The sequence below is a fragment of the Lithobates pipiens genome, unplaced genomic scaffold (assembly GCF_037356315.1).
Source record: "Lithobates pipiens isolate NorthernLeopardFrog02 unplaced genomic scaffold, aLitPip1_a1.2 Scaffold_18, whole genome shotgun sequence".
Classification (NCBI taxonomy): domain Eukaryota; kingdom Metazoa; phylum Chordata; class Amphibia; order Anura; family Ranidae; genus Lithobates; species Lithobates pipiens.
In genome coordinates, this window is record NW_027507758.1 from 4,047,043 (window position 1) to 4,065,335 (window position 18,293).

General features: G+C 48.8%; 1 protein-coding gene across 4 annotated transcripts in view; it reads right to left on the reverse strand.

Moving 5' to 3' along the window:
• Positions 1 to 18,293, reverse strand: part of LOC143986952 (BRISC and BRCA1-A complex member 2) — a 344,474-nt gene that overhangs the window by 256,855 nt on the left and 69,326 nt on the right. For all 4 annotated transcript variants that reach the window (XM_077485366.1, XM_077485368.1, XM_077485367.1 and 1 more), the window contains exon 5: positions 17,107 to 17,301. In XM_077485366.1, coding sequence (XP_077341492.1) covers positions 17,107 to 17,301 — 195 coding nt within the window. The remainder of the gene's footprint in view (positions 1 to 17,106; positions 17,302 to 18,293) is intronic.

The following is an 18,293-nucleotide window of genomic DNA, read 5'->3' on the forward strand; positions in this document are numbered from 1 at the left end:
TTGGCCATCAAAGAAAACGTTATGTCTGACGCAAACCCAACACATCACATCACCCAAAGAACACCATCCCCACTGTGAAACATGATGGTGGCCAGGGGCGGACTGACCATTCGGGCACTGCCCGAGGGCCCCATGCCACTAAGGGGCCCCATCAGGGTTGCCAGCCTCAATAAAGCCAGGAACAGCATGTAAAAATCTGTGTGCGTGTATACACTTTGTGGCTCCATAATCTTCTATTGCCTTGGGGCCCCATAATCTCCTCCTATTGCCCGGGGGCCCCATGAGTTGTCAATCCGCCCCTGGTGGTGGCAGCATCATGCTGTGGGGATGTTTTTCAGCAGTCAGGACTGGGAAACTGGTCAGAGTTGAGGGAAAGATGGATGGTGATAAATACAGGGATATTCTTGAGTAAAACCTGTAGCACTCTGTGTGTGATTTGAGGCGAGGACGGAGGTTCACCTTCCAGCAGGACAATGACCCCAAACACACTGCTAGAGCAACACTTCAGTGGTTTAAGGGGAAACATGGAAATGTGTTGGAATGGCCTAATCAAAGCCCAGACCTCAATCCAATAGAAAATCTGTGGTCAGACTTAAAGATTGCCGTTCACAAGCGCAAACCATCCAACGTGAAGGATCTGGAGACGTTTTGCAAGGAGGAGGAATGGGGCAGAAATCCCAGTGGTAAGATGTGGGAAGACTCATAGACTTATCCAAAGAGACTCGGAGCTGTGATAGCCGCAAAAGGCGGCTCTACAAAGCATTGACTTTAGGGGGGTGAATAGTTCTGCACATTTACTTCTTCTGTTATTTTGTCCTATTTGTTGTTTACTTCACAATAAAAAAAATAATAATCTTCCAAGTTGTGGGCGTGTTCTGTACATGAAATGGTGCAAATCCTCAAACATTCCGTGTTATTTCAGGTTGTGAGGCAACAAAACACGAGAAAGGCCAGGGGGGGGGGGGTGAATACTTTTGCACGGCACTGTAACTAGGAGATCAGACTCGTTCTATGATATGAAGTTCTCATCGCTGACCTTTCACCCCGAGGACACTCCCAGCATGCAGTGCGGCTCGTGCAGCCAGACGCTCACTATCCCCTTTATTACACCAGGAAGCTGCGTCCTCCTCCTACCTGTAAATGAGTTTTGGGGGAAATCCCGAAGTGTATCCTTGTAGAAAGCCGTGTCACTCCTCCTCGCCACTTCCTCCTTCCAACTACCACAATCACTGAGAATTAATCGCCCATTTCCTCACTTTGCATAAAACACTTCAGTTTGGCGTCAGGCAAATTACCTTTTACCATTGTAAGGTACAGCGATAGAGAGAAGGGCGCCACCAGCTGGTGGATTGCGGAGGTGCAGGTGGAACAGATCTGCACCTCTGACAAGATATTTGTGACAGACGGACGCTGCCGAAAAATCCACTGACCCCGGACAAGCATGTAACCAGTGAAGTCAGAATAAAGTCATAGCAATTAAAGCGGTATTGACCGATTGGCCTCAGGAAGATTTATCCCCCTTTATGACCAGGCCATTTTTTGCAAATACAGCACTGTATCACTTTAAGTGACAATTGAGCGGTCCTGCGACACTGTGCCCAAATAAAATTGATGTCATTTTTACCCTACAAATAAGGCTTTGTTTTGGTGGTATCCGATCACCTCTGCGGTTTTCATTTTTTGTGCTATAAACAAACAAATCTGACAATTTTAAGAAAATATATAATTTTTTTTTATTTTCTGCTGTAATAAAAAAAAAAAAAAAATCGAATGTCTTCATAAAATGATGGCCAATATGTATTCTGCTACATATTTGTGCTTAAAAGAAATCCCAATAAGCGTATATTGATTGGTTTACACCAAAGTTATAGTAGAGCTGGGCAAAAAAAAATAAAAAAATCAGCGATTTAAAAAAAATAAAAATAAAAAAAATAATCGATTCACGATTCGAGGTTTTTTTTTTATTTATTTTTTATGGACACCACACCGGTCTTGAGGAGCTGCGGGCAGGAGTTTTTAGGTGAGGCCACGGCTTCGGCCTAGTCTGCGGTGTCCGGCATCGCGAACAAGGCCGAAGCCGCGGCCTCGCTTAAAAACTCCTGCCTGCAGCTCCTCAGGACCGGCACGGTGTCAGCGCCGGTCCTGGTGAAAATATATTTTTTTCAATCTAAAAAAAAATCAATTTGCTGAAATTTTGAATTGATTTGACCTCTCAACTCGATTCAAGATTTAAATCGTTTTTTTCCCCAGCCCTAAGTTATAGTGTCTATAAACTATGAGATATATACTGGAATTTTCTTTTATACTAGTAATGGCGGCGATCAGCGGCTTATAGTGGGGCTGCGATATTGCGGCGGACATTCTGACACTTTGCGGGAACCAGTAACACAAATATAGTGATCAGTGCTAAACATATGCACTGTCACCGTACTAATGCCTGGCTGGGAAGGGGTTAAACATCAGGGGTGATCAAAGGGTTAAATGTGTGCCTAGCCAGTGTTTATGTGTACTGTGTTACTAAGGGATGTGCCTTACAGTGATAGAAAATAAAGCACCCCCCCCCCCCCACACACACACACACACGTTGACAGGACAGAGCTCTGCATGGTTTACATAGACAGAGCTCTGTTCAGAGTCTCTGCCCAGCGATCGGCAGGTGCTGGAGGAAAACCGGATTCTGCTGTGAATAATCACAGTAGAAGTGGTGTGCCCACTGCAAGCATAAGTGAGGGATATCACACACATACCCACATATATATACACACACACACACACACACACACACATATATATATATATACATACATACACACACACACACACACGTAATATGGAGAGATTGAGGATTTTATTAATGCAGTACCTATTCACCAGCTCTAGATGGCGCCTGGCCACTTCCTGTTCACACAGGAAGTAAGGCAGATAATGTTTTACCTCCCAATGAGGATAACATTACCTCCAGAGTCGATGACCACTTCCAGTCTCGGCATATACGTCACATCCGGTTCCGGTGGAAACCGGAAGTGATACTAATTTCGTACTGCGCCATCAATGGGAGTAGAAGGAGGTATAGGGTGTAGTGGGAGGACCTTAAAGTATATAAGACAGCCAGAGACTCTACGCGCTTCTGATGAGTGACGAAACGCGTCAAGCTAAAAAGAATCTGTGAAGGATGTTTTGGTGCCAAGGAGGCACTTTCTGTACGTTTTTAAGATTTCGATGTAAGTGTAATGATTTTAAACCTTTTAGTAAATTCTCACACTATTACACTATAGGTCTCTTTTCCTCCATTTTTGTCCAAACTTTGCCATTACGGTCGTAGACCGTGTGAAGTGTGTGGGACCCTCAACTCAGTGGAGGAGGAATGGAGAATCTGTTCCCTGAAAGCAGGAGGACACACCAACCTATCCCGGTGGACGGAAGCCATCTTAACATACAGGCTGTTATATCCACTACATCTGGTGAGTCGGGACCCAGAGGGGGAGCACAGGAAGTCACCCCAATTACACCCAATGTGTTGTCTACTATATACTCCATATTTTGTGAACTTTATTTCATTACACTTCATCTGCACAATATCGACACCTGAAATCACCAGCAATTCATGTTTGTGTGTCACCGTATTTTCTATACTCATATTTGATGACGTTTATTGATTGCACATTATTTGTATTCGATCGGCATTTAGCACTTTAATTGGTTAAATTTTTTGTGTACGGCATCATATCACATGTTAATGTATGTATATTAGCACAGCAGCAGGCTATAGGTGCAGCGCTGAGTTTAAAATCTTTTTTTTTCACTTTTTTTGCACACGGTATCTCACAAAAGTAAGTACACCCCTCAGTGACATTTTTGTAAATCTTTTCTTCTCTCTTTTCATGTGACAACACTGAAGAAATGACACTTGTCTACAATGTAAAGTAGTGAGTGTACAGCTTGTATAACAGTGTAAATTTCCTGTCCCCTCAAAATAACTCAACACACAGCCATTAATGTCTAAACCGCTGGCAACAAAAGTCAGTACACCCCCTAAGTGAAAATGTCCCAATTGGGCCCAATTAGCCATTTTCCCTCCCCCGTGTCATGTGACTCGTTAGTGTTACAAGGTCTCAGGTGTGAATGGGGAGCAGGTGTGATAAATTTGGTGTTATCGCTCTCACTCTGTCATACTGGTCACTGGAAGTACAACATGGCACCTCATGGCAAAGAACTCTCTGAGGATCTGAAGATAAGAATTGTTTCTCTACATAAAGATGGCCTAGGCTATAAGAAGATTGTCAAGACCCTGAAACTGAGCTGCAGCACGGTGGACAAGACCATACAGCGGTATAACAGGACGGGTTCCCCTCAGAACAGGCCTCGCCATGGTCCACCAAAGAAGTTGAGGTCACGTGCTCAGCGTCATATCCAGAGGTTGTCTTTGGGAAATAGACGTATGAGTGCTGCCAGCATTGCTGCAGAGGTTGTAGGGGTGGGTGGGGGGTGGGGTCAGCTTGTCAGTGCTCAGACCATACGCCGCACACTGCATCAAATTGGTCTGCATGTCTGTCGTCCCAGAAGGAAGCCTCTTCTAAAGATGATGCACAAGAAAGACCACAAACAGTTTGCTGAAGACAAGCAGACTAAGGAGATGGATTACTGGAACCGTGTCCTGTGGTCTGATGAGACCAAGATAAACGTATTTGGTGTCAGATGGTGTCAGGCGTGTGTGGGGGCAACCAGGTGAGGAGGACAAAGGCAAGTGTGTCTTGTCTACAGTCAGGCATGGTGGTGGGGGTGTCATGGTCTGGGGCTGCATGAGTGCTGCCGGCACTGGGGGGCTACAGATCATTGAGGGAACCATGAATGCCAACATGTACTGTGACATACTGAAGCAGAGCATGACCCCCTCCCTTCAGAGACTGGACCGCAGGGCAGTATTCCAACATGATAACCACCCCAAACACACCTCCAACACCACCACTGCCTTGCTAAAGAAGCTGAGGGTAAAGGTGATGGACTGGCCAAGCATGTCTCCAGACCTAAACCCTATTGATCATCTGTGGGGGATCCTCAGAGGGAAGGTGGAGGAGGGGAAGGTCTCCAACATCCACCAGCTCTGTGATGTCATCATGGAGGAGGGGAAGAGGACTCCAGTGACAACCTGTGAAGCTCTGGTGACCTCCATGTCCAAGAGGGTGAAGGCAGTGCTGGAAAATAATGGCGGCCACACAAAATATTGACACTTTGGGCCCAATTTGGAGATTTTCACTTAGGGGTGTACTGACTTTTGTTGCCAGCGGTTTAGACATTAATGGCTGTGTGTTGAGTTATTTTGAGGGGACAGGAAATTTACACTGTTATACAAGCTGTACACTCACTACTTTACATTGTAGACAAGTGTCATTTCTTCAGTGTTGTCACATGAAAAGAGAGCAGAAAAGATTTATACAAATGTCACTGAGGGGTGTACTAACTTTTCTCAGATACTGTGTGTGTATATATATATATATATATACATACACAGACACACACACACACACACACACATGTGATCTCGCGTACATCTGCCACTCTGTAGCAGTAAAACTTGATGAATCTTGCTCTATGGGCTGAAGTTGTTGAGTTTCTGTGTGCGATCGCTGCCGGCAGCTATAGTAACCAGCAGTAATCATTGTATTTTCCTCCCACTATCAGAGTACGGAGTACAATCGCGCAGCGGAAGGGATTCCCCCATCAACAATGACCGAGTGCAACCCGTGGTAGAAGGAAAGAAATTTGCATAATCGATGGGCAGCCTTCAGCCAGACATAGATGATGGTTTAGCTGATCGGTCTCTGGGATTAGTGATGGCCGAACGGTTCGCCCGGCGGTCGTTTCGCGGCGAATTTCCGACTTTCGCCGTCCGCGGGTTCGAACGCCTTTTTCCGTCGTTCGCCCCGGCGGACTTACGTGTTTAATGTATACAAGAACTTTAACCTTTCGTGACACGTTTATCATGTGTTACAGGACAACCAATTGAGACATGACAGCTCATGGACACTTGGACATTCCCCCTAACCTATAAATACACCCGATCCGGTGGCCATTTTACATTCTTTCTTCTGTCACTGTAGGGAAAGGATCCTGTGTGGAGTAGGGACAGAGAAAACGCTAGCTATTTGGTACACAAAAGTTCTTTTCAGGACTGGTATAGGTGTTAGGTCAGCAGCCTGAGTTTCTTTTGTCAGTTTAGATAAAGGGACAGAGCGCTGTATGCTGCTATTTTAGGGACAGCTCAGCCAGATTAGTCTTTCTTCATCATCATCATCATCATCATCATTAGCTGTTACTATCAGGTCCACAAAAGAGCTGTTCCAGCTAATCGTTCCAGCCTACTCTTTTTTGCCAATTTGTATAGGGACAGGCAGGAAGCAGTGTGTCAGGCAGTGAGGATAATTTTAAAGACTTGCTGTTACTATTAGTTCCACAAAGGTTCTTTTCAGGACTGGTATCAGTGGTACGGTAATAGGCTTGTACACGTATAATATTCTTTCTTCCAAATATAGAAAGAATATTATACTTGACTGCTGCCCTTCTGCTGCAGTCTGCTAATCATTCACAACTCACTTGTTCCACAAAGCTCTTTATCAGGACTGGTAACTTGGTCTGTCTAGGGTGCTACGGTACATAGGCTTGGGTGCGGTACAGTCTGCTGTTCTGTAAGGACCGCTATCGGTCCACAATACATAGGGTTGCCGTGCACTACTGCTGACCGCTGCCCTATACTGCAGCAGTCCTTCAGCGGTATAGGGACTGACGCACAGTCTGCTAAACACTAATACACAACCTGCTTGGTCCACAAAAGTTCTTATAAGGACTGGTAACTTGGTATAGGGTGCTACGGTACATAGGCTTGAGTGCAGTACAGTCTGCTGTTCTGTAAGGACCGCTATCGGTCCACAATACATAGGGTTGCCGTGCACTACTGCTGACCGCTGCCCTATACTGCAGCAGTCCTTCATTGGTATAGGGACTGACGTACAGTCTGCTAATCACTAACACACAACCTGCTTGGTCCACAAAAGTTCTTATAAGGACTGGTAACTTGGTATAGGGTGCTACGGTACATAGGCCTGAGTGCAGTACAGTCTGCTGTTCTGTAAGGACCGCTATCGGTCCACAATACATAGGGTTGCCGTGCACTACTGCTGACCGCTGCCCTATACTGCAGCAGTCCTTCATTGGTATAGGGACTGACGTACAGTCTGCTAATCACTAACACACAACCTGCTTGGTCCACAAAAGTTCTTATAAGGACTGGTAACTTGGTATAGGGTGCTACGGTACATAGGCCTGAGTGCGTTACAGTCTGCTGTTCTGTAAGGACCGCTATCGGTCCACAATACATAGGGTTGCCGTGCACTACTGCTGACCGCTGCCCTATACTGCAGCAGTCCTTCAGCGGTATAGGGACTGACGCACAGTCTGCTAAACACTAACACACAACCTGCTTGGTCCACAAAAGTTTTTATAAGGACTGGTAACTTGGTATAGGGTGCTACGGTACATAGGCCTGAGTGCAGTACAGTCTGCTGTTCTGTAAGGACCGCTATCGGTCCACAATACATAGGGTTGCCGTGCACTACTGCTGACCGCTGCCCTATACTGCAGCAGTCCTTCATTGGTATAGGGACTGACGTACAGTCTGCTAATCACTAACACACAACCTGCTTGGTCCACAAAAGTTCTTATAAGGACTGGTAACTTGGTATAGGGTGCTACGGTACATAGGCCTGAGTGCGTTACAGTCTGCTGTTCTGTAAGGACCGCTATCGGTCCACAATACATAGGGTTGCCGTGCACTACTGCTGACCGCTGCCCTATACTGCAGCAGTCCTTCATTGGTATAGGGACTGACGTACAGTCTGCTAATCACTAACACACAACCTGCTTGGTCCACAAAAGTTCTTATAAGGACTGGTAACTTGGTATAGGGTGCTACGGTACATAGGCCTGAGTGCGTTACAGTCTGCTGTTCTGTAAGGACCGCTATCGGTCCACAATACATAGGGTTGCCGTGCACTACTGCTGACCGCTGCCCTATACTGCAGCAGTCCTTCATTGGTATAGGGACTGACGTACAGTCTGCTAATCACTAACACACAACCTGCTTGGTCCACAAAAGTTCTTATAAGGACTGGTAACTTGGTATAGGGTGCTACGGTACATAGGCCTGAGTGCGTTACAGTCTGCTGTTCTGTAAGGACCGCTATCGGTCCACAATACATAGGGTTGCCGTGCACTACTGCTGACCGCTGCCCTATACTGCAGCAGTCCTTCAGCGGTATAGGGACTGACGCACAGTCTGCTAAACACTAACACACAACCTGCTTGGTCCACAAAAGTTTTTATAAGGACTGGTAACTTGGTATAGGGTGCTACGGTACATAGGCCTGAGTGCGTTACAGTCTGCTGTTCTGTAAGGACCGCTATCGGTCCACAATACATAGGGTTGCCGTGCACTACTGCTGACCGCTGCCCTATACTGCAGCAGTCCTTCATTGGTATAGGGACTGACGTACAGTCTGCTAATCACTAACACACAACCTGCTTGTTCCACAAAAGTTCTTATAAGGACTGGTAACTTGGTATAGGGTGCTACGGTACATAGGCTTGAGTGCGGTACAGTCTGCTGTTCTGTAAGGACCGCTATCGGTCCACAATAGATAGGGTTGACGTGCACCACTGCTGACCGCTGCCCTATACTGCAGCAGTCCTTCAGCGGTATAGGGACTGACGTACAGTCTGCTAAACACTAATACACAACCTGCTTGGTCCACAAAAGTTCTTATAAGGACTGGTAACTTGGTATAGGGTGCTACGGTACATAGGCCTGAGTGCAGTACAGTCTGCTGTTCTGTAAGGACCGCTATCGGTCCACAATACATAGGGTTGCCGTGCACTACTGCTGACCGCTGCCCTATACTGCAGCAGTCCTTCATTGGTATAGGGACTGACGTACAGTCTGCTAATCACTAACACACAACCTGCTTGGTCCACAAAAGTTCTTATAAGGACTGGTAACTTGGTATAGGGTGCTACGGTACATAGGCCTGAGTGCGTTACAGTCTGCTGTTCTGTAAGGACCGCTATCGGTCCACAATACATAGGGTTGCCGTGCACTACTGCTGACCGCTGCCCTATACTGCAGCAGTCCTTCAGCGGTATAGGGACTGACGCACAGTCTGCTAAACACTAACACACAACCTGCTTGGTCCACAAAAGTTTTTATAAGGACTGGTAACTTGGTATAGGGTGCTACGGTACATAGGCCTGAGTGCGTTACAGTCTGCTGTTCTGTAAGGACCGCTATCGGTCCACAATACATAGGGTTGCCGTGCACTACTGCTGACCGCTGCCCTATACTGCAGCAGTCCTTCATTGGTATAGGGACTGACGTACAGTCTGCTAATCACTAACACACAACCTGCTTGGTCCACAAAAGTTCTTATAAGGACTGGTAACTTGGTATAGGGTGCTACGGTACATAGGCCTGAGTGCGTTACAGTCTGCTGTTCTGTAAGGACCGCTATCGGTCCACAATACATAGGGTTGCCGTGCACTACTGCTGACCGCTGCCCTATACTGCAGCAGTCCTTCAGCGGTATAGGGACTGACGCACAGTCTGCTAAACACTAACACACAACCTGCTTGGTCCACAAAAGTTTTTATAAGGACTGGTAACTTGGTATAGGGTGCTACGGTACATAGGCTTGAGTGCGGTACAGTCTGCTGTTCTGTAAGGACCGCTATCGGTCCACAATAGATAGGGTTGACGTGCACCACTGCTGACCGCTGCCCTATACTGCAGCAGTCCTTCAGCGGTATAGGGACTGACGTACAGTCTGCTAATCACTAACACACAACCTGCTTGTTCCACAAAAGTTCTTATAAGGACTGGTAACTTGGTATAGGGTGCTACGGTACATAGGCTTGAGTGCGGTACAGTCTGCTGTTCTGTAAGGACCGCTATCGGTCCACAATAGATAGGGTTGACGTGCACCACTGCTGACCGCTGCCCTATACTGCAGCAGTCCTTCAGCGGTATAGGGACTGACGTACAGTCTGCTAAACACTAATACACAACCTGCTTGGTCCACAAAAGTTCTTATAAGGACTGGTAACTTGGTATAGGGTGCTACGGTACATAGGCCTGAGTGCGTTACAGTCTGCTGTTCTGTAAGGACCGCTATCGGTCCACAATACATAGGGTTGCCGTGCACTACTGCTGACCGCTGCCCTATACTGCAGCAGTCCTTCATTGGTATAGGGACTGACGTACAGTCTGCTAATCACTAACACACAACCTGCTTGGTCCACAAAAGTTCTTATAAGGACTGGTAACTTGGTATAGGGTGCTACGGTACATAGGCCTGAGTGCGTTACAGTCTGCTGTTCTGTAAGGACCGCTATCGGTCCACAATACATAGGGTTGCCGTGCACTACTGCTGACCGCTGCCCTATACTGCAGCAGTCCTTCATTGGTATAGGGACTGACGTACAGTCTGCTAATCACTAACACACAACCTGCTTGTTCCACAAAAGTTCTTATAAGGACTGGTAACTTGGTATAGGGTGCTACGGTACATAGGCTTGAGTGCGGTACAGTCTGCTGTTCTGTAAGGACCGCTATCGGTCCACAATAGATAGGGTTGACGTGCACCACTGCTGACCGCTGCCCTATACTGCAGCAGTCCTTCAGCGGTATAGGGACTGACGTACAGTCTGCTAAACACTAATACACAACCTGCTTGGTCCACAAAAGTTCTTATAAGGACTGGTAACTTGGTATAGGGTGCTACGGTACATAGGCTTGAGTGCGGTACAGTCTGCTGTTCTGTAAGGACCGCTATCGGTCCACAATAGATAGGGTTGACGTGCACCACTGCTGACCGCTGCCCTATACTGCAGCAGTCCTTCAGCGGTATAGGGACTGACGTACAGTCTGCTAAACACTAATACACAACCTGCTTGGTCCACAAAAGTTCTTATAAGGACTGGTAACTTGGTATAGGGTGCTACGGTACATAGGCTTGAGTGCGGTACAGTCTGCTGTTCTGTAAGGACCGCTATCGGTCCACAATAGATAGGGTTGACGTGCACCACTGCTGACCGCTGCCCTATACTGCAGCAGTCCTTCAGCGGTATAGGGACTGACGTACAGTCTGCTAAACACTAATACACAACCTGCTTGGTCCACAAAAGTTCTTATAAGGACTGGTAACTTGGTATAGGGTGCTACGGTACATAGGCTTGAGTGCGGTACAGTCTGCTGTTCTGTAAGGACCGCTATCGGTCCACAATAGATAGGGTTGACGTGCACCACTGCTGACCGCTCACCTATACTGCAGCAGTCCTTCAGCGGTATAGGGACTGACGTACAGTCTGCTAATCACTAACACACAACCTGCTTGTTCCACAAAAGTTCTTATAAGGACTGGTAACTTGGTATAGGGTGCTACGGTACATAGGCTTGAGTGCGGTACAGTCTGCTGTTCTGTAAGGACCGCTATCGGTCCACAATAGATAGGGTTGACGTGCACCACTGCTGACCGCTGCCCTATACTGCAGCAGTCCTTCAGCGGTATAGGGACTGACGTACAGTCTGCTAAACACTAATACACAACCTGCTTGGTCCACAAAAGTTCTTATAAGGACTGGTAACTTGGTATAGGGTGCTACGGTACATAGGCTTGAGTGCGGTACAGTCTGCTGTTCTGTAAGGACCGCTATCGGTCCACAATAGATAGGGTTGACGTGCACCACTGCTGACCGCTGCCCTATACTGCAGCAGTCCTTCAGCGGTATAGGGACTGACGTACAGTCTGCTAAACACTAATACACAACCTGCTTGGTCCACAAAAGTTCTTATAAGGACTGGTAACTTGGTATAGGGTGCTACGGTACATAGGCTTGAGTGCGGTACAGTCTGCTGTTCTGTAAGGACCGCTATAGGTCCACAATAGATAGGGTTGACGTGCACCACTGCTGACCGCTCACCTATACTGCAGCAGTCCTTCAGCGGTATAGGGACTAAGAGTTTTGTCACAGGGTCATTTAAAAAATGACATGCAGAGGAAGAGGCAGGCCCTTCCGCAGGGGTGGTAGGGGTAGGGCAGGAGCAACAGGCTTGAGCCAAAGTGGGAAGTTGCAGAAGGTGCGTTCAATTACTTTAAAGGATGCACCAGACTTGGTTGAGTGGCTCGCTCAGCCTTACTCTTCTGCACCCTCCTCATCCTCTCGATCTGCACCCTCTTCTTCACTCTCTGCTATGTGCACCCCCAAAGACACTACCACCAACAACACGACCACCACCACCACCACCACATACCTTCCGCTTGAGTCACTGGAATTATTTTCCGATCCATATCAAGAGGACATTTCTGATGCGCAGCCACTCTTGGTATTGGATCAGGAAGAGGAGGTAGCAACAAGCGCTACTCAGCAGTCTGACGCCAGTACCCAGATCAGCCCAAGGAGGAGGTTGGTCCCCGGTGTTGCTGCCTACTCTACTTATAGCGGTGGGGAAGGTGACGTTGATGATGACGTGTCTAGTGATGTCACGTGGGTGCCCACAAGAGAGGAAGAGGAGGGGAGTTCAGAGGGAGATATGGACCAGCAGATAGGGAGGAGAAGCAGCAATGACTTACATTGCACAGCAGGGACAAAGCAGACTGCAAATGTATCAGGAGCGAGTCATCGACCATGTACGGTCACATCTGGCGCTCCCAGGACACCGGCACATGGCTCCGCAGTGTGGGCTTTTTTTAACGTGTCCGCTGCTGACAATAGCGTTGCCATCTGCAATCTTTGCAGTCAACGCGTTAGTCGCGGTAAGCCCAATACTCACCTAGGGACGACCGCCTTAAGAAGGCACATGAGCAGCCATCACCGAGCCCAGTGGGAGCAACGGAACACACAAAGCCACACTGCAGGCTCTCACCGTCCAGCCTCGTCTTCTACTTCTCCTTCTCCTCTCTCCTCACAATTGTCCTCCACTCCACCTTCCATCACGCCAAGCTCACATTTTTCTGCAAAAAGGCAGGCTTCCGTGGGCCTAATGTTTGAGCGTAAAAAAATGATGACGCCGGATAACCCTCTTGCCCAACGGTTGGCGGCTGGCTTGTCAGAACTCATAGCCCGCCAACTACTGCCATATAAACTGGTGGACTCGGAGGCCTTTCGCAAATTTGTGGCCATTGGAACACCACAATGGAAGGTCCCAGGAAGGAAGTATTTCTCAGAGAAGGGCATCCCAGAGCTATATGGCCATGTTCAGCGGCAAGTGAATGTATCTCTGGCACACAGTGTCGGTGCCAAGATACATCTGACCACAGACACGTGGTCTAGCAAACACGGGCAGGGAAGGTATATCAGTTTTACTGCCCACTGGGTGAACCTTCTGACGGCCGTCAAGCATGTAACCCGTGGCACCCGTGTAGATTTGGTTTTACCGCCACGGATTGCATGCAGGCCTGACTCTTCTTCTCCTCCTCCTACTCCATCCTCCTCCCTCTCCTCCTCAGCTGCCTCCTCCTTTTCCGCTGCTAGCGTCTCTTCCACTGCACCGCCCAAGCTCCCCAGAACCTATTCCACATGCCAGGTGAGACGTTGCCATGCCGTGCTGCGTCTGTTGTGCCTGGAAGCAAAGAGCCACACTGGCCCGGCACTCCTTTCAGCTTTGCGTTCACAGGCAGATGAGTGGCTAACACCGCTCAATTTGACAGTTGGTAAAGTGGTGTGTGACAACGGTGCCAATCTGCTTAGCGCATTGAAACAGGGCAAAATCACGCACGTGCCGTGCATGGCACACGTCTTAAACTTGGTCGTGCAGCGATTCCTTGTCAAATACCCTGGGGTCCAGGACATCTTGCGGCAGGCAAGGAAAATCTCGGCCCATTTCAGAAGATCTTACACGGCCATGGCTCGCCTTGCTGACATTCAGCGGCGACACCATCTGCCGGTCAGACGTCTTATTTGCGATTGCCCGACGCGATGGAACTCAACCTTCTATATGCTTGATAGGCTGCTCCAGCAGAAACGTGCAGTTAACGTCTACCTGTATGAACTCTGCGAAAGAAACGGTTCTGGGGAGCTGGGTTTTTTTTCACCGCGCCAGTGGCTGCTCATGCGCGACACATGCAGACTTCTGCGGCCATTTGAGGAGATCACCAAACTGGTCAGTCGCAGCCATGGCGCCATCAGTGACATGGTACCTTATGCCTTCTTTCTGGAGCGTGCATTGCGTCGTGTCATTGATCAGGCTGTGGAGGAGCAGGAGCGGGAAGATGAGGAAGTCGCAATGCTGGATGAATTCCCAGGGGGGGCTACTCTATCTGAGACAAGTCAACAACAGGAGTCTGATGAGGAGTCAGAGGAGGATGGTGCCGGGGCGGATGAGCAGGAGCAAGAAGAGCATGCTTTAAACCTTTCTGGGATCCCTGTTGTGCGAGGATGGGGAGAGGAGAATGAAGAGGACGACATTATCCTGGATGATGAGCAGGAGCCAGGCCACCACACCGCTTCCACTTTAGTGCAAATGGGGGCCTTCATGCTCCAGTGTTTTAATAGGGACCCCCGTATAAAAAGCATGAGGGTCAAGGACCAGTACTGGGTGGCAACGTACTTAGACCCCCGGTACAAACACAAAATGGCGGAAATGTTACCGCCGTCGCAGAGGGCTGTCAGAATGCAGCACTTCCAGGCCTTGCTTCGAGAAATGCTGCATTCTGCTTTTGCGTGCGCTGGCAGAGGAGCAATTCCCACTCCCAGAGAAGGATTTGCGGGTACCAATCCAACAGCGCCTGCAAGAAGAGGCCGGTTTGAAGATGTGTTGGTGACTTCGGATATGAGGTCATTCTTTCAGCCGACCCATCGACAGGTGTCATCCGGATCCAGCATCAGGGAACGCCTAGACCGTCAGGTGTCCGACTACATTGGGTTAACGGCCGATGTGGACGCTCTGAGGAGTGATGAACCCCTAGACTACTGGGTGGGCAGGCTTGACCTCTGGCCAGAGCTTGCCCAATTTGCAATCGAACTGTTGGCTTGCCCCTCATCCAGTGTCCTGTCCGAAAGGACGTTCAGCGCAGCAGGGGGGATTGTGACCGATAAGCGTACTCGCCTAGCTCACCACAGTGTTAACTACCTCACATTTCTAAAAATGAATGAGGCATGGATCTCGGAGGAATTCAACACATGTGATCAGTAGACCATGTATATGTCTATAAACAATTTTTGGAATCAAGCACACAGACCTTCTTAATTCATTTGGCTCACTTCCCTGACCCAAAAAAGCACACCGTACTATATGCCCCTACCCTCCTCTTTGAAGAGGTTGAGCGGTGTCATATTTCTACTGGGGCTGCTTATTATGAGGGGTTCCCACCATCCCTGTGCTGTGCTGACTTCCTCCTGGGGGTTCTTATTATGAGGGGATCACACCATCCCTGTGCTGTGCTGACTTCCTCCTGGGGCTGCTTACGGTGCTGCTGTCAGCGCTGTATGTCACGGAGCTGCTGTCAGCGCTGTATGTCACGGAGCTGCTGTCAGCGCTGTATGTCACGGAGCTGCTGTCAGCGCTGTATGTCACGGAGCTGCTGTCAGCGCTGTATGTCACGGAGCTGCTGTCAGCGCTGTATGTCACGGAGCTGCTGTCAGCGCTGTATGTCACGGAGCTGCTGTCAGCGCTGTATGTCACGGAGCTGCTGTCAGCGCTGTATGTCACGGAGCTGCTGTCAGCGCTGTATGTCACGGTGCTGCTGTCAGCGCTGTATGTCACGGAGCTGCTGTCAGCGCTGTATGTCACGGAGCTGCTGTCAGTGCTGTATGTCACGGAGCTGCTGTCAGCGCTGTATGTCACGGAGCTGCTGTCAGCGCTGTATGTCACGGAGCTGCTGTCAGCGCTGTATGTCACGGTGCTGCTGTCAGCGCTGTATGTCACGGAGCTGCTGTCAGCGCTGTATGTCACGGAGCTGCTGTCAGCGCTGTATGTCACGGAGCTGCTGTCAGCGCTGTATGTCACGGAGCTGCTGTCAGCGCTGTATGTCACGGAGCTGCTGTCAGCGCTGTATGTCACGGAGCTGCTGTCAGCGCTGTATGTCACGGTGCTGATGTCAGTGCTCTGTATTACGGTGCTGCTGTCAGTGCTCTGTATCTCCTGCACCCTCTTGTTTGCCTACCCTGGTCCCTGACCTTCCCTCTCCTCCATTGCCTTCATTAGCTCCATAGTCCTGAATTGTCAGAACAATTTCCCAAATAAAAAAAAAATGCTTGTAGTTATCGATCCCAAATTCACCTCATACATGTATTATGCTATTGTCCAGGTGGTGGGACTACGTGCTACCCCCTAATAATTACCCCGTGGCCGCAAATTCGACCTAAAGGTTTGCGAAATTCGCCTCCCATTGAAGTCAATGGAGCCCGCGGCGAACGGTCGTTTTCGCGAACGTTTGTGTCCGTTCGCGTTTCGCGTTCGCGAAACGTCCCGTCGGAAGTTCGTCCATCACTATCTGGGATTGGCTGGTTATCCATCGATCAACTTCAGCACAACCAGCCTGTCAAGTTTTTTTCACCCGATTACTGCCAGTGGCTATAGCTGCCAGCAGTGATCATTGTTTTCTGCCGGTGAGGAAGGCTCCCTGATGGGGGGAACACAATATCGCTGTGGGAGAAATCGCTCCGCTTGTGGTGGGTGGAAAGAAAGTTGTATAATCGATGGCTGTCCTTGGTGCGGTTGGTCTGATGGAACCATAGATTTCCCCACACATTGCCGATACCAAAACCTTTCCACCGCAGGTGGGGCAAAGGAAATCGCTCGACTCCCCCATAGCACAGTCAGTGTAGATGGGGGAATCCCTTCCGCTGTGCTATTGTGTGCCGCCGGTGAGGAGCCTTCCTAGCCGGCAAAACTCAATAATTAGTGTTGCCAGCTATAGCCGGCGCCACTGACTGCTCAGGAAAACCCGACAGGCTGGTTTACAGAAGTTGATGGGTAAATTGACTTCTGTACAACCAGGGTCCAAGGTTCGATCCATGTATGGCCGGCTGTATGAACCCATCCAGTGCTGATTTTCCTCTCACCCAGTTGTTCTTTTTCCCGGCGTAGATCTCCATGTTCTCCCCGTACTGCGGCTCCTCCAGCAGAGTCTGATACTCGAACATGAGGCGGGAGCTCTCGCTGAGCCGCCCGCACTGGTACTGGTGGTACTGCTGGACCAGCTCCTTCACCACCTGCAGGAGGCACTCCGGGTTGGTCGGGTCCCACTCCGCCAAACTCTGGAAGCAGAAAATAATATGATTACTATGGAGGAAGGATCACCATACTCAACACATCCCTACTCAATACATCCCTACACCATACTCAACAAGTCCCTACTCAATACATCCCTACACCATACTCAACACATCCCTACTCAATACATCCCAACACCATAATCAAAAAGTCCCTACACCATACTCAACACATCCCTACTCAATACATCCCTACACCATACTCAACACATCCCTACTCAACACGTCCCTACACCATACTCAACACATCCCTACTCAATACATCCCAACACCATACTCAACAAGTCCCTACACCATACTCAACACATCCCTACTCAATACATCCCAACACCATACTCAACAAGTCCCTACACCATACTCAACACATCCCTACTCAATACATCCCTACACCATACTCAACACATCCCTACTCAATACATCCCAACACCATACTCAACAAGTCCCTACACCATACTCAACACATCCCTACTCAATACATCCCTACACCATACTCAACACATCCCTACTCAATACATCCCTACACCATACTCAACACGTCCCTACACCATACTCAACACATCCCTACTCAATACATCTCTGCACCATACTCAACACATCCCTACACCATACTCAACACGTCCCTACTCAACACGTCCCTACACCACACGTCCCTACACCACACGTCCCTACACCACACGTCCCTACACCACACGTCCCTACACCACACGTCCCTACACCACACGTCCCTACACCACACTCAACACATCCCAACTCAATATATCCCTACACCATACTCAACACATCCCTACTCAACACGTCCCTACACCATACTCAACACATCCCTACTCAATACATCCCTACACCATACTCAACAAGTCCCTACTCAATACATCCCTACACCATACTCAACACATCCCTACTCAATACATCCCAACACCATACTCAACAAGTCCCTACACCATACTCAACACATCCCTACACCATACTCAACACATCCC